The following is a 12,643-nucleotide window of genomic DNA, read 5'->3' as shown; positions in this document are numbered from 1 at the left end:
AAAAAAAAAAAAAAAAAAAATCTTGTTCTGTGATAATCTACAGATAAATCAAAGATACTTATTTTTGGCAGTAGTAAATGATATCTCTCATCTTATTCTGTGAACATATATATCTACTTTCTTGTCTTTCCCCATAACTGTTTTCACTTATTGCTCATTTCTATTCAGAATACTTATTAAAATATTTTTCAAAAAAGTTTTAAAGCCGTATTTTTTCTTACAAGGGATCCATTTCACTGAATATTTTTATACATGTATGTGTATATATATATATTTACTATGCCTCTGAGGTCATTTGCATTGCAGCATGGCCTTCAAAATACAATGACTACTTAGGCTTTGGATGAGACTTGTTTCTAGCTCTTCCCCGTCAAAACCAGAGGATCTTGAAAAGCCAACACAAATTGTAACATCCACCACAAGTCCTGGGCTTCGAGCGAGTGAATTACAGAAAGACAGCGTCTTGCCTTGTCATCTCTCCCTCTTGCTCTACAGTCCTTGTCCCTACTTGTAGAAGGCTTTTCACTCTTTGATATAGGATGTGCTCGGCCTACGGGTCCCCGGGCTCCTACTCCTGCCATTTCTTTCCTCAGAGGTCTTACTTCTCGATTGGGACGCCTGATCTGAGGTGGAGCTCTGACAAAAAAAAAAAAAATTAAAATTAAAATTAATCAAAGGCAAAAGTATCTCAGTACTACCTTAGTCAATAAAATTGTTAAATCAAAAAGTCCGAACTCTAATTTTTTCACCTTTGGCCAATTCACACCCACAACTACAGGCTGGTTTTCCCAAATTCTTTTTTCTAAAATACACTGGCTGATACAATTATTAAATATACAAATGACACACACAGCAGCAATTATTCCGTCAAAAGTTAACTATTAATCACCAATAGAGGGCAACACAGACTATTCCCATCTAACAATCTTAACAACATAATGGAAAGGCAGTAATTTTATTCATTACTGTCCTAAACCAAGAATAAGTAACTTTTTTTCGAAGAAAGCATTAAAAGCTGTAAGGACAGGAATTCTAAATAAGTCTATTTGTACAGTTTACTAATTTCTGTTTGACGACCAAGATGATTTTCTCTGCTTCTATAATGGAAAATGAAACATTTTATTCATCAAATTACAAATGGCAGAGCTAACAATGAAATCTTTAAGCAATTTATGTTTTAAAATATTCATGTTTTGAGAATGTCTCACAGAATCATTCAAATTATACAGTCCTCCAAATGCGATTAAAAATTTTAATACATATAAGTATGCATTCAAAACAGCATATTTTGTTTCATCTACTGTGGAACCTGTCTCTGCAAACAGTGAAGGTTTGAGGCTTCTCGGCAGTTTTTGTCTCTTGTTGACTCTTGGGAAAGGGACTCTATCACTTCGTGTCTAATCTTAGTTCTCTCCTGAAATGTCTCTACCTCTGTTTTCCTACCTTTTCTCTCTATATAGCTATGTATGTATCTGTAGCCCTCCAGATCCCATATGTGTATTCCATTTTTAACCACATGCCATATCTATTATTATCCCCTTTCCAGCCTCACACTTACAATTCACCTAACTCACCATGGAGTTCCATTCCTCCTATCAGAAAAGGTGACACATATGCATAATTCAAAGATAGGAAAATGGATAAAAAGCTATGAAGGTTGCAAACGAAAGGCCAAAACGGTAAGAAAAAGAAAAAAAATGCGTTAACATGTTGCAAATCTGACACAGCATATTTAGATGCTGGAATTAGACTACATCATGAAATTGCTATAAGACTGGTGCAAACCGTGTCTACCTATGAGGTCACCATACACTGACATCTTAATCCTTAGAGTTCAGTCCAGTTAAACAAGTATTTACTAAGGCACCCATCAGGAGGTATATGGCCTCTACCACTCTGACCCTAGGAGGAGACAAAGACAAGGAACCTTGTGAAAGAAATCCACAGGAAAGGAACTACAGAATAGTGCATAGTAACGGCTATGAGGCATTTTGAAATTTAAAGTATTATTACATTATTGTCTTTAGGACATCAGCAGTCTTTTCAGTATTCTGCCTATAAAATAAAAATGGGGTGAGTCTGGCAAATAATGAAAAATTGTAATTGTTAAATTGTTCTATTTCTAGTATTTCGATGTGACCACTGTTTTTTTGTTTTGTTTTTGATGAAGGGGTGGAAAGTACTAGAGTACAACTTTACTTTTGTTTGTATATACTTGTGTACACATAAACATCTTTCCTGAATCAGATTTATGGGTATGGCCAAAGACAGTAAAATGAGACCAGGAATCTTTTCCACACAGGATTTGTATCAAGTCTGCTCTTCTGTGAGCGGCTTCACCTGCTGTTTAAACAGTGTTTTCTTTGTGGTCCTGCTTTTCAGACTCAACAGCTAGCCAGAGCCTCCGCTCACCAACAGCAAGCCCATCCCTCCCAGCGGGATGGCCGGCTGCTTGCCGGCGGCTGGGTCTGCTCTGCCGGACCTCATTGCTCAGGGTGCGCTGCAGCAGGTCTCAGACAACATTCCTTCTGCCTCCTCAGCGTGTGCTTTCCCTTCCTCAGCTTGCAATTCAACGACCGCCTAGGAGTCCTGCTGTAGTCCATTCTCCACACACATTCCGCTCAGTAAAGCTGTATTGTGGAAGAATTGGTTCAAAGCTCTTACACCGCCTGCATTCTGGGTGTTTGCCATTACTGACCTTGTCCTGCCACTCAATATTCTGATGGGCTCCTAAATGGTCTGAGTGAAACTGCTCAAGAAGCCAGATGTGTTGTTTGTGGCAAGGCCCCTGTCTCACAGGAAGTGTGCCTCTGCTTTGTCAGTCTTCAGTTCCATCTCACTGCAACGGGATATTACATTTGTAACAGACTCTGTGGACTTCCCAAAGGACATCCTTGATTCTGTTCTGTACCTCTTTGTCCACTAGCACATCACTGCACAATGTCATGCTTCAATTTAAGGACTCAGTGACAGCTTCCAGGCTGTGTAAACAATAAAGGTCTCAAGGCTTCTTTTACTAGTCTCTCTTTAAAAAGAGACTTTGGTAGGATTACATAGCGTCCTTGACCGCTGCCCTAATGGTCAAACAGACTGACACTGTACTAGCTTATAGCACTTCATATTTACAGAATAACAGGTGAAAGACAAAGGTATCTATACTGGGCTCAATTCTCCTATTTGAGATTTCCCTATAGGAGTAAGAAAGATGCCTTATTCTATCACATGCAAATAAGCCTCATCTCCTTTGAAATCCAGTACTTCCTCTTTCTAAGCTATATTAAGTATCGATATTATATGTACATGTTCTTATTGGTACTGCTTTATATAGTCCAGAAACAAGTCCTCTGTCACATACATGCTTCGCAAATATCTTCTCCCACTGTGTGATTTGCTTTTTTCTTTATTTTTGCATTTTATTTTCAACTTTTATTTTATTCAGGGACACACGTACAGGTGCAAGTCTGTTACAAAGGTATTTTACCTCTCTTAATGGTGTCTTTCTTGATAAAGAGAAGGTCATAATTGTAGGAGTCCAATTTATCAATATTTTATATTTAATGTTTTAGTGGCCAGTTTAATAAATCTTTGCCTACCCCGAGATCATGATGATATCCCTCCCATGTTTCCTTCTAGAAGTTTTACTTTATTACTTTTAATACTTTAGGTATTGATTATTTTATATTAATTTTTGTAGGATGTGAGGTGGGGAAGAAAAGCATCTTGATTTTTTTTCGCCCAAATGGATAATCAATTACCCCAGAAGCATTTACTGATGCGACCCACCTTTTTCTACTAAATTTCAGTGGTGTCTTCACAAACCAAGTGACTTTTCAGAATTTAATCATTAAGGATACCTTCTGGTTCTAAAAAGGACTTTAGAAGTTTTAAATTATTTGCTATCAGATTATAAACAAATATTGTAAGTAGGAACCTTTAAAATATTATTAATTATTTCAACAAATAGCTAAATCTTACTGAATGTAAGGCACTATGCTATACAATGTAAAAGGCTGTATTAAGGGTTGGATGCAGTGGCTCACACTTGTAATCCCAGCACTCTGGGAGGCTGAGACAGGCAGATCACTTCAACTCAGGAGTTCCAGACCAGTCAGGCCAACATGGCGAAACCCTTTCTCTACTAAAAATACAAAAATCAGTTGTACATGGTGGTGGGCACCTGTAATCCCAGCTACTCGGGAGGCTGAGGCAGGAGAATCACTTGAACCTGAAAGGCGAAGGTTGCAGTGAGTTGAGATCGTGCCACTGCATTTCAGCCTGGACCACAGAGCAAGGCTCCATCTCAAAGAAAAAAAAAGGTATGCCCTCATTATCTAAGCAAATCAATTACATTCAGAAATATATGGAGCACCACAGACAATGGTATGATACAAGTTGACATGAGTTGTTTTTTATAAAGGGTGCTTTTTGTGCAGAGAATACTCTTCAGAGGCTTACTTTGATTTTAAAATATTCAATTTATTAAATTTAAAAGACAAAAGTCAGTTTTCCTTAAAGCTTTCAGATACAGTGACAATGTTTTCTATGTATGACTCTAGCAGATTTTAGAAGATCACTTTTAAGAGATTTTTTTTTTTTTTTTTTTTAATCAGTCTCTCAGGCAAGGAAGTGTGGCTCACACCTGTAATCCCAGCAGTTTGGAGGTGAGGCGGGCAATCACCTGAGGTCAGGAGTTCGAGACCAAGCCTGCCCAACATGGCCGAAACCCCATCTTCAACAAAAATAAATACAAAAAATTAGCCAGGCATGGTGGTGAGCGCCTGTAATCCCAGCTACCTGGGAAGCTGGGGCAGGAGAATCACTTGAACCCAGGAGGCGGAGGTTGCCGTGAGCTGAGATCGTACCACTGCACTCCAGCCTGGGCAACATCAGTGAAACTCTATCTCAAAAAAAAAAAAAAGTCTCACTTACTCTGCTGCCCAGGCTGGAGTCCTGTGGCACAATCTCAGCTCACTGCAACCTCTACCTCCCAGGTTCAAGCGATTATCCTGCCTCAGCTGGGATTACAGGAATGTGCCACCATGCCCAGCTACTTTTTGTATTTTTGTGGACACTGGGTTTCACCATGTGGGCCAGGTTGGTCTTGAACTCCTGTCCTCAAGTGATCTGCCCACCTCGGCCTCCCAAAGTGCTGGGATCACAGGGGTGAGCCACTGCACCTGGCCCACTTTTAAGAGAGTTTAAAATAATGCTTGGTCCCATTTATGAACCTCGCTAATAAAATGCCACCAGAATTTTGTAACCAACATTTATAAATTTAATATATTTTCTTCTTAGTTCTTGTCTTACTTAGTAAAGCATAATTTACATATAATTACTTTTATAAACTTAAATCAAGTTTACAAATAAAATATTAAATTTCTCCTAAGAGTTCCAATACAGTACTTAACATACATTTTCATGTACGAAAAAAATCACGAGTCTAAATTATTCCATAACACATTTAAAGTGGAATTGCATACATGTCACCCTCATTAGCCTATTTTCTTAAATATTCCAAGTACATAAAAAATAAATATGCAAATATATACATATCCTTAAACAGAAAAACATTATTACCATAGTTTTCATCCTCTTAGACATGTCTAGTCTTAATTTTAAATCTTCCTGGAGTTAAAAGCTCTGCTTAACTACTACAGAAAACACTTATCCAACTTAACCAAGTAATAGTAAACCAGAAATTTCAGATGGTTTAAGATCTGGAGCTACAGACATACTTCTCACACCAAAAATTATACAATCCCATTTAATATGTTGGGGGTTGGATTCCTAGCATTTTGATGTTACCCACAACAGTTATTTAAGCTGGGATATTGAATGGATTCTTGTCAGTGCTTCTGATGAGCCATACTAAAATCTTATTTAAAGTTGCTAAGCCATTTATTCAATCATTTCAAGAGTGAGGCAAGGGGTGTGAAAACTACTAAACCTTTCACTAATGATGGAATTCCATCACTCCCACGCAAGTTCATCACTGCTTGTATCTTGGTTTTCTTTGGCTCTACAGATAGGTCATTGCCTTTATCATTAAATTCTAAAAATCTTTGAACTTGAAAAACCTAAGATATTTAATTTATTTTTTGCCTAACTCTAAAGACTTTAAGACTTGACGAACAATGGTATTTTTTCATATTATCAGGACTATACAACTTCTACTCTACAGATAATAAAATAGTATCAGGTGAAGTTTAGAAAAATTCTCACAGGTCTTTGTCCAGTTTATTGTCAACTCCTGAGATTATTCTACTGATTTATAAAACCAAGTGGACATTAAAAGCATGTGACATACTACCAGCATTCACTAAGCCTATAATTTAGCTGAATGTACATACATATTTTACAATTATACTAGACACCACTTTCTGTTCACATCACAGTGAACTTTCTGTTCACTCTTGCTGAAGAAGAGTCCTCAACTCAAATATAAACAAGTCACAAAAAAACCCAACAAACTATAAGATAAGCCCCTCAAGAACTGATGATAGAACTACAAAAATAATATGTAGTGACGACAAAAATAAATAAGCTGAAAACCTTCCCACAATATAACATGTAGGAATTCTAGGTAAAATGTAACCAATATCCTTTTATATACATAGCTGACCTTACCATAAGGTAAATGAAATACCTAGTAGCCAAGAAAGAGAGAGAGAGAAACAGAAGCACATGAGCTGAAGACATGGCAGTCCGTCAGTGTTTTGGGCCTCAGATATCTGAGGGCTTGAGATTTCTTGACCACAAGTGAGATCTGAGACAGGGTCACAGCCCCACACAAGTCAAAGAAGTTGAATTGAGACTACCACATAAAGCCAGGACCCTCAAAGGACAATCACTTTGGTAAAAGGGTAGAATTTTAAAGACAGAAGAAATGAGTACATTTTTCTACTTGGATCTATGTTCTACATTTGTGGAGTGAGGCAAAAGTACCCCCTAGATATAGCAGCAAAGGGCCCATCCTCATGTGATTTGTGACTCAACTTTACACTACCTTAAGCAGAGAAAGTGGGCCTAAAGGTGGGCCTAGGCAGGTAACATCCCTAAGGCACCTGGCTGAAGCAGACACAGATGTCTCAGGAGTGACACCTTCTTCCAAACAAGCCACATATTGAAATGACTTGTTAAACCCTTGCTGAAGAAAAGTTCTCAACTTTACCACAAACAAGGCTCACCAGAAGTAACATAAAGCAAGATGACTCTCAATAACTTTGATAAGAGAACTGCCAGCTATAGGCTACAAAATAAGTATGTTTAATATGATTAGAAGGGTTTAAAAATTTGAGCAAAAGATGCACAAATCTTAAGTATAAATAAAAATAAATCTACACTTAAATAATTCACAGTGACACTGTTTAACACAAAGACAAAAAAAAAAAAAAATCTTAAAACCAACGAGAAAAAAGTTACCTATAAACAAACCAGACTGGTAATACAAACCAGAAGACAAAAAACTATTACTAATGTCATCTTCAAAGCACAAAGACTAACTACCAAACTAGTATTTTATATTAAAACATCATGAAAGAGTGATAGGAAAATACAGATATTTTGAGAAAAGAACTGTTAGTTTACCACTAATAGAGACCTTGGCTGTAAAAACTACTAAATATTCTTCAGCAAAGATGAAACTGAATCTAGAAATAGTGAAATGCAAGAAATGGTAAACAAAACCATTGGCAAACGCATGGATAAACCTAAATAAGTATTTTATTTATTCGTTCTTTCAACAAATATTTACTGAATACTTACACTGTGGCAGGCAATATTCTTGGTGCAGAGGGTAAAGCAGCAAACAAATAAAAGGCCCTGACCTTACAAAGCTTACAATCTAGCAGGGACGGTAACACACACATAATATAATATAATATATAATATAATAATATCAGATGACAATGAGTACTATAAAGAAAAATAAAGCTGAGTAAGGGAACAAGGGTGGTGACAGTGAAGGGTAAATATTTAAAATAGAGTGGTCAGGGTAGGACTCTCTATGTGCCATTTGAACAAATGAGGTGAAGGCATTTGCCATGTGAACATCAAGTGGGTGGAAGTAAGGGACAGGCAATGAAAATGGCAAACACATCTTGAGCTCTTCCTATGTGTCCGGATGTTCTTCACACTTTACATGCGTTAAATCATTTAATTCTCGTAATAACCCTATGAAGTAATTTTCATACTGATCCTCAACTTACAGAGGAGGAAAATGAGAGACAGGTTGAATGATTTGTCCTCAGAGAAGCCATGTGGTAGGGCTAGGAGAAGGACCTGTTCTTGCACTGCTATAAAGAAATACCTGAGAATGGGTAATTTACAAAGAAAAGAGGTATAAAGTGGTTCACAGTTCAGCAGGCTGTACAGGAAGCTGGCATCTGCTCACCTTCTGGAGAGGCTTCAGGAAACTTACAATCATGGCAGAAGGTGAAAGGGGAGCAGACACATCACATGGCCGGGGGGCGGGGGGGCAGGGAGGGGAGGTGGAAGGGGCAGTGCTACACACTTTTTAACAACCAGATCTCTTGAGAGCTCTATCATGAGAACAGCACCAAAGGGGGAAATCTGCCCCCATGATGTAACCACCTTCCACCAGGCCCCTCCACCAACACTAGGGATTACAATTCAACATGAGATGTGGGCAGGGACATAGATCCAAACTGTATCTAGCCTGGTGAATTGTCAAGTTCTGTGCAAAGGAAACATGAGCTCCTGGAGGGTAAGGACCTTCCTTCTACTTCTCTTTGGCTCCATAGGGCTCACAAAGCTAAGGACTAGGGAGCAACAAGTGGAAGAGATAAGAGAAAGAGGCTGCAGTCAGAATAATAGAGGAAAAAAACAGAATTGTGTAATGTCACAGAAGCCTTAGGAGGGAAAAGAGAGTTCCAAAGAAGATGGTCAACATGATATCAAGTATTATGAAAGTAAAACAATGTTAGTCCAGAGAACATACATTTTCATTATTAAGTGAGGAAGTTATTTGCTGTTTTCAAGAATTCAGTCCCAATACTGCAATGACTGAAGAGCAGCAGGATTTCTTATAATTAAGAAAAAAGGGGCTGGGCGTGGTGGCTCAGGTCTTTCTTTAATCCCAGCACTTTGGGAGGCCGAGGCAGGCAGATCACGAGGTCAGGAGTTCGAGATCAGCCTGACCAACATGGCGAAACCCTGTCTCTACTAAAACTACAAAAATTAGCCAGGCGTGGTGGCTCACGTCTCTAATTCCAGCTACTCAGGAGGCTGAGGCAGGAGAATCGCTTGAACCCAGGAGGCGGAGGTTGCAATGAGCTGAGATCTCGCCACTGCACTCCAGCCTGGGCGACAGAGCAAGACTTGGACTCAAAAAAAAGAAAAAGGAAAAGAAAACAGGGGCACTGAAGGACGACAGATGTATACGACACATTAAACAGCAGTTTGCACGGAGGAGGGGAAATGACAGTCACTAACATGCAACAAGGCAAAGATCTTTTCAACAAAAATGTAAAAGTAATGTGTTACGGCTCCATTCTGACTTACCACTATCTTGCTCCCACTACTTAATCTTTAATGAATTATAATTTCTATCTTTCAGTTGCCTTTTCTGTAACATTAAAAAAAGATAGAAATGCCAAGTTTTTAAGCACTTATTGTATTACATACCTAGAACTGGAGGATGGAAATTTAAGAGTGACCACTGAGTTCTACAAAATAACACAAATGCTCCCTAGAGAAAACTTACATAAAAGGAACAAAAAAAATAAAATAACCAAATGGAATGTCCTCCCACCCTTGGAACACATTAGATCAGAATTTAGACCCTGAAAAACACCCTCTGTTCTCAATCTCAGATAGTCTTGCTTGCATTTTTCTCCTTGCTGAAATGATTGCACAAGCGCTCACATCTCTATCTGCCCACCTCTCTACAACCACACCCTTACATGCCCCTGCCTCCCTGCTGTGACTCTGAGCCAGCTGCCCATGCACTCCCTGTACATGTGCATTAGATCTCATCTCCTCCGGTCACCTAACGGCACTGCTCCAGTAGTTGTTCATCTAGCCCACGCATCATCAACTTTCCTCTTTCTACTGCAGCATTCCACCAGCATACAAACCTCCTGTTATTCCTTTCTCTCTAAAACAACAAATCTCAAAGACTTGTCTTCCCCAACTGGCACTCACTTTCCTGGCTCCCTTTTTCAGCAAGACTCATTGAGGGAACTGTGCATACTTATCGTCTTCGGCTCCTCTCTCTGCATTCTCTGAACCCATTCCATCGTTCTCTACCATTTCACCAAAACTGTGCATCAAGGCCACCGGTGATCTCCTGCTGCTACATCAATGCCAGTTCTCAATCCTTATCCTATCTGACCTTTATGCATTTGATAACGTAACTTAGAATCTTTAAGCCTCAGTGTCTTCTTCTGAAAAATAGGGATGATAATAATAGTACCTATTTTAAGGACGGTTATGAAGATTTAAAAAGTAACCATGTAAAAGCACAATACCTGGTTCACAGTTAAGAACTCACTAAATGTCAGTTATTAGTGTGCTTAATCAGCCCTGCTACCTACGTTCCACTCAGTCTAAAAATAGAGTCCATCCCATACCTCAGAAACAGAATTTTAGAAGATAAGACTCCAGAATTGTAAGAAAATGAGTATAATCTCAATCTGCCAATAGTGTTAGGCAAATAACCTATTCCATCATACAAAGCATGACCTTAAAATTTGTCATTAGTTGCTGATGATTCTGAAATAACTACACAAATCCCAATCTCTCTCAAAGTCTGGTTCTCATTTCTAACTCCTATTCAACAGCTTGATCTAGATATTATCTGCTCCAATTTTTCTCTCATTCTCTATATCTCATTAATCACCAAATCCAGTCCATTCTAACTCTGTAATGGCTTTCACACCCATCAACAAAATCATAAGCCTAAGAGAGCAGGGAACATGTCTGCTTCGGCATCCCACCATATGTCGGACAGCACCAGGCACAGTACTAGGCATATTAGAAGCTAGCATCCTACAAAGCAATCTCACTTCAATATACATTTTACAGAAGGGAAAATGAGGTATAGAGAAAGGAACTTGCAGGATCACTCAATTAGTAGTGGAACTGATAGAAAAACTTGCTCCCCAAACTTCTAATCCCAGAAAAATAACTGAGCCAGAGCCTGGGTGAAATACCTGTATGCAGGAATGATAGTTTATTCTCTATCAGTACTTGACTTAGACCTTTACTGATCTTTTTCACTGCAAATTGGGATATAAAATACTGTCAGTTACTTAATCTCTCTGAGTACCCAAAGAAACATAAGACAACAACTTTAATACCAAGTCAATACAAATTTCCTCTTTGCTGATTTTCTACTGAATAGCACTAATTTGATCCAAAAAAAAAATCAATCTTCCTATCTATATGTTTACAGAAACACAGTATACCATTCCCCTTGGTTCTTGAGAAGGCCTATTAAAGTTTTAGTGCGTCTATACAGAAGAAATAAAATGATTAATTTCAGGCTTGTGTATCCTATTCTTACTGCTATCTCTCCCAAAATATGCAACTTTGAAAGACCTACCACTTTGAATAAATTGGTACCATATAGCCATTATAAAGAACAGTATGGAGAGTCTTCAAAAAATTAAATAGAACTAACTTATGATCCAGCAATCCCACTTCTGAGCATACAGCCAAAGAAAATGAAATCAGTGTGTCAGATCTCTGCACTCTCATGTTCATTTCAGCATTACTGGTAATAGCTAAGATATGGAAACAAACTAAAAATACACTGACAGATGAATGGATAAAGAAAATGTATGCATATATGTTGGGGGCGGGGTGTGTGTACACATACACACACACACACACACACACACACACACACACACACAAAGAGGAATATTATTCGACCTTAAGAGAGGGAAATCCTACCATTTCCTTGTGGCAGGTGAAATAGGGCAGATGCAGAAAGACAAATACGACATGATCTGACTGTGTTAGTCTGTTTTTTTGTTTTTGTTTTGCATTGCTTTAAAGAAATACTTGAGGATGGGTAATTTATAAATAGAGGTTTACTTGACTCATGGTTCTGCAGGCTGTACAAGCACGACACCAACATCTGTTTGGCTTATGGTGAGACCTCAGGAAGCTTACAATCATGGCAGAAGGCAAAGGGGGAAGCCAGCATATCACATGGCAAAAGAGTGAGCAAGAAGGGTTGCAGGGGGCAGTGCTACACTCTTGTAAACAATCAGATCTCATGTGAACTGAGCAAGAACTCACTCATTACCAAGGAAATGGTACTAAGCCATTCATGAGGAATCTGTCCCCATGATCCTGTATCTCCCACCAGGCCCCATCTCCAACAATGGAGGTCACATTTCAACAAGGGATTTGAATGGGACAAGCATCCAAACCATATTACTCACTTATATGTGGAATATAAAAAGAGTCAAACTCATAGAAAGAGAGTAGAGTGTTTATTACCAGGGGCTAGGGGAGAAGAAAATGAGGTGATATTGGTCAAAGAGTACAAAGTTTCAGTCATGCACGGTAAGTTCTGGATATCTAATGTACAGCAAGGTGACTATAGTTAACAATACTGTATACTCGAATCTGCTAAGAGGGTAGATCTTAAGTGTTCTCACCATAAAAT

The 12,643-nt window shown here is 38.5% G+C and overlaps 1 protein-coding gene across 8 annotated transcripts in view; it reads right to left on the bottom strand.

Moving 5' to 3' along the window:
• The window catches only part of KATNAL1 (katanin catalytic subunit A1 like 1), a 130,035-nt gene that overhangs the window by 80,894 nt on the left and 36,498 nt on the right, over positions 1–12,643 (bottom strand). For all 8 annotated transcript variants that reach the window (XR_001884144.1, XM_017865940.1, XM_017865935.1 and 5 more), the window contains exon 4: positions 468–636. Coding sequence is in view for 7 of the 8 variants with exons in the window: in XM_017865940.1 (XP_017721429.1) it covers positions 468–636 (169 nt within the window). In the remaining variant the exon portion in view is untranslated. The remainder of the gene's footprint in view (positions 1–467; positions 637–12,643) is intronic.

Source organism: Rhinopithecus bieti, unplaced genomic scaffold, assembly GCF_001698545.2.
Source record: "Rhinopithecus bieti isolate Rb0 unplaced genomic scaffold, ASM169854v2 scaffold_81659, whole genome shotgun sequence".
Lineage (NCBI taxonomy): Eukaryota > Metazoa > Chordata > Mammalia > Primates > Cercopithecidae > Rhinopithecus > Rhinopithecus bieti.
Note: the sequence above shows the minus strand (reverse complement) of the source record. Positions and strands in the feature narration are given on the sequence as shown.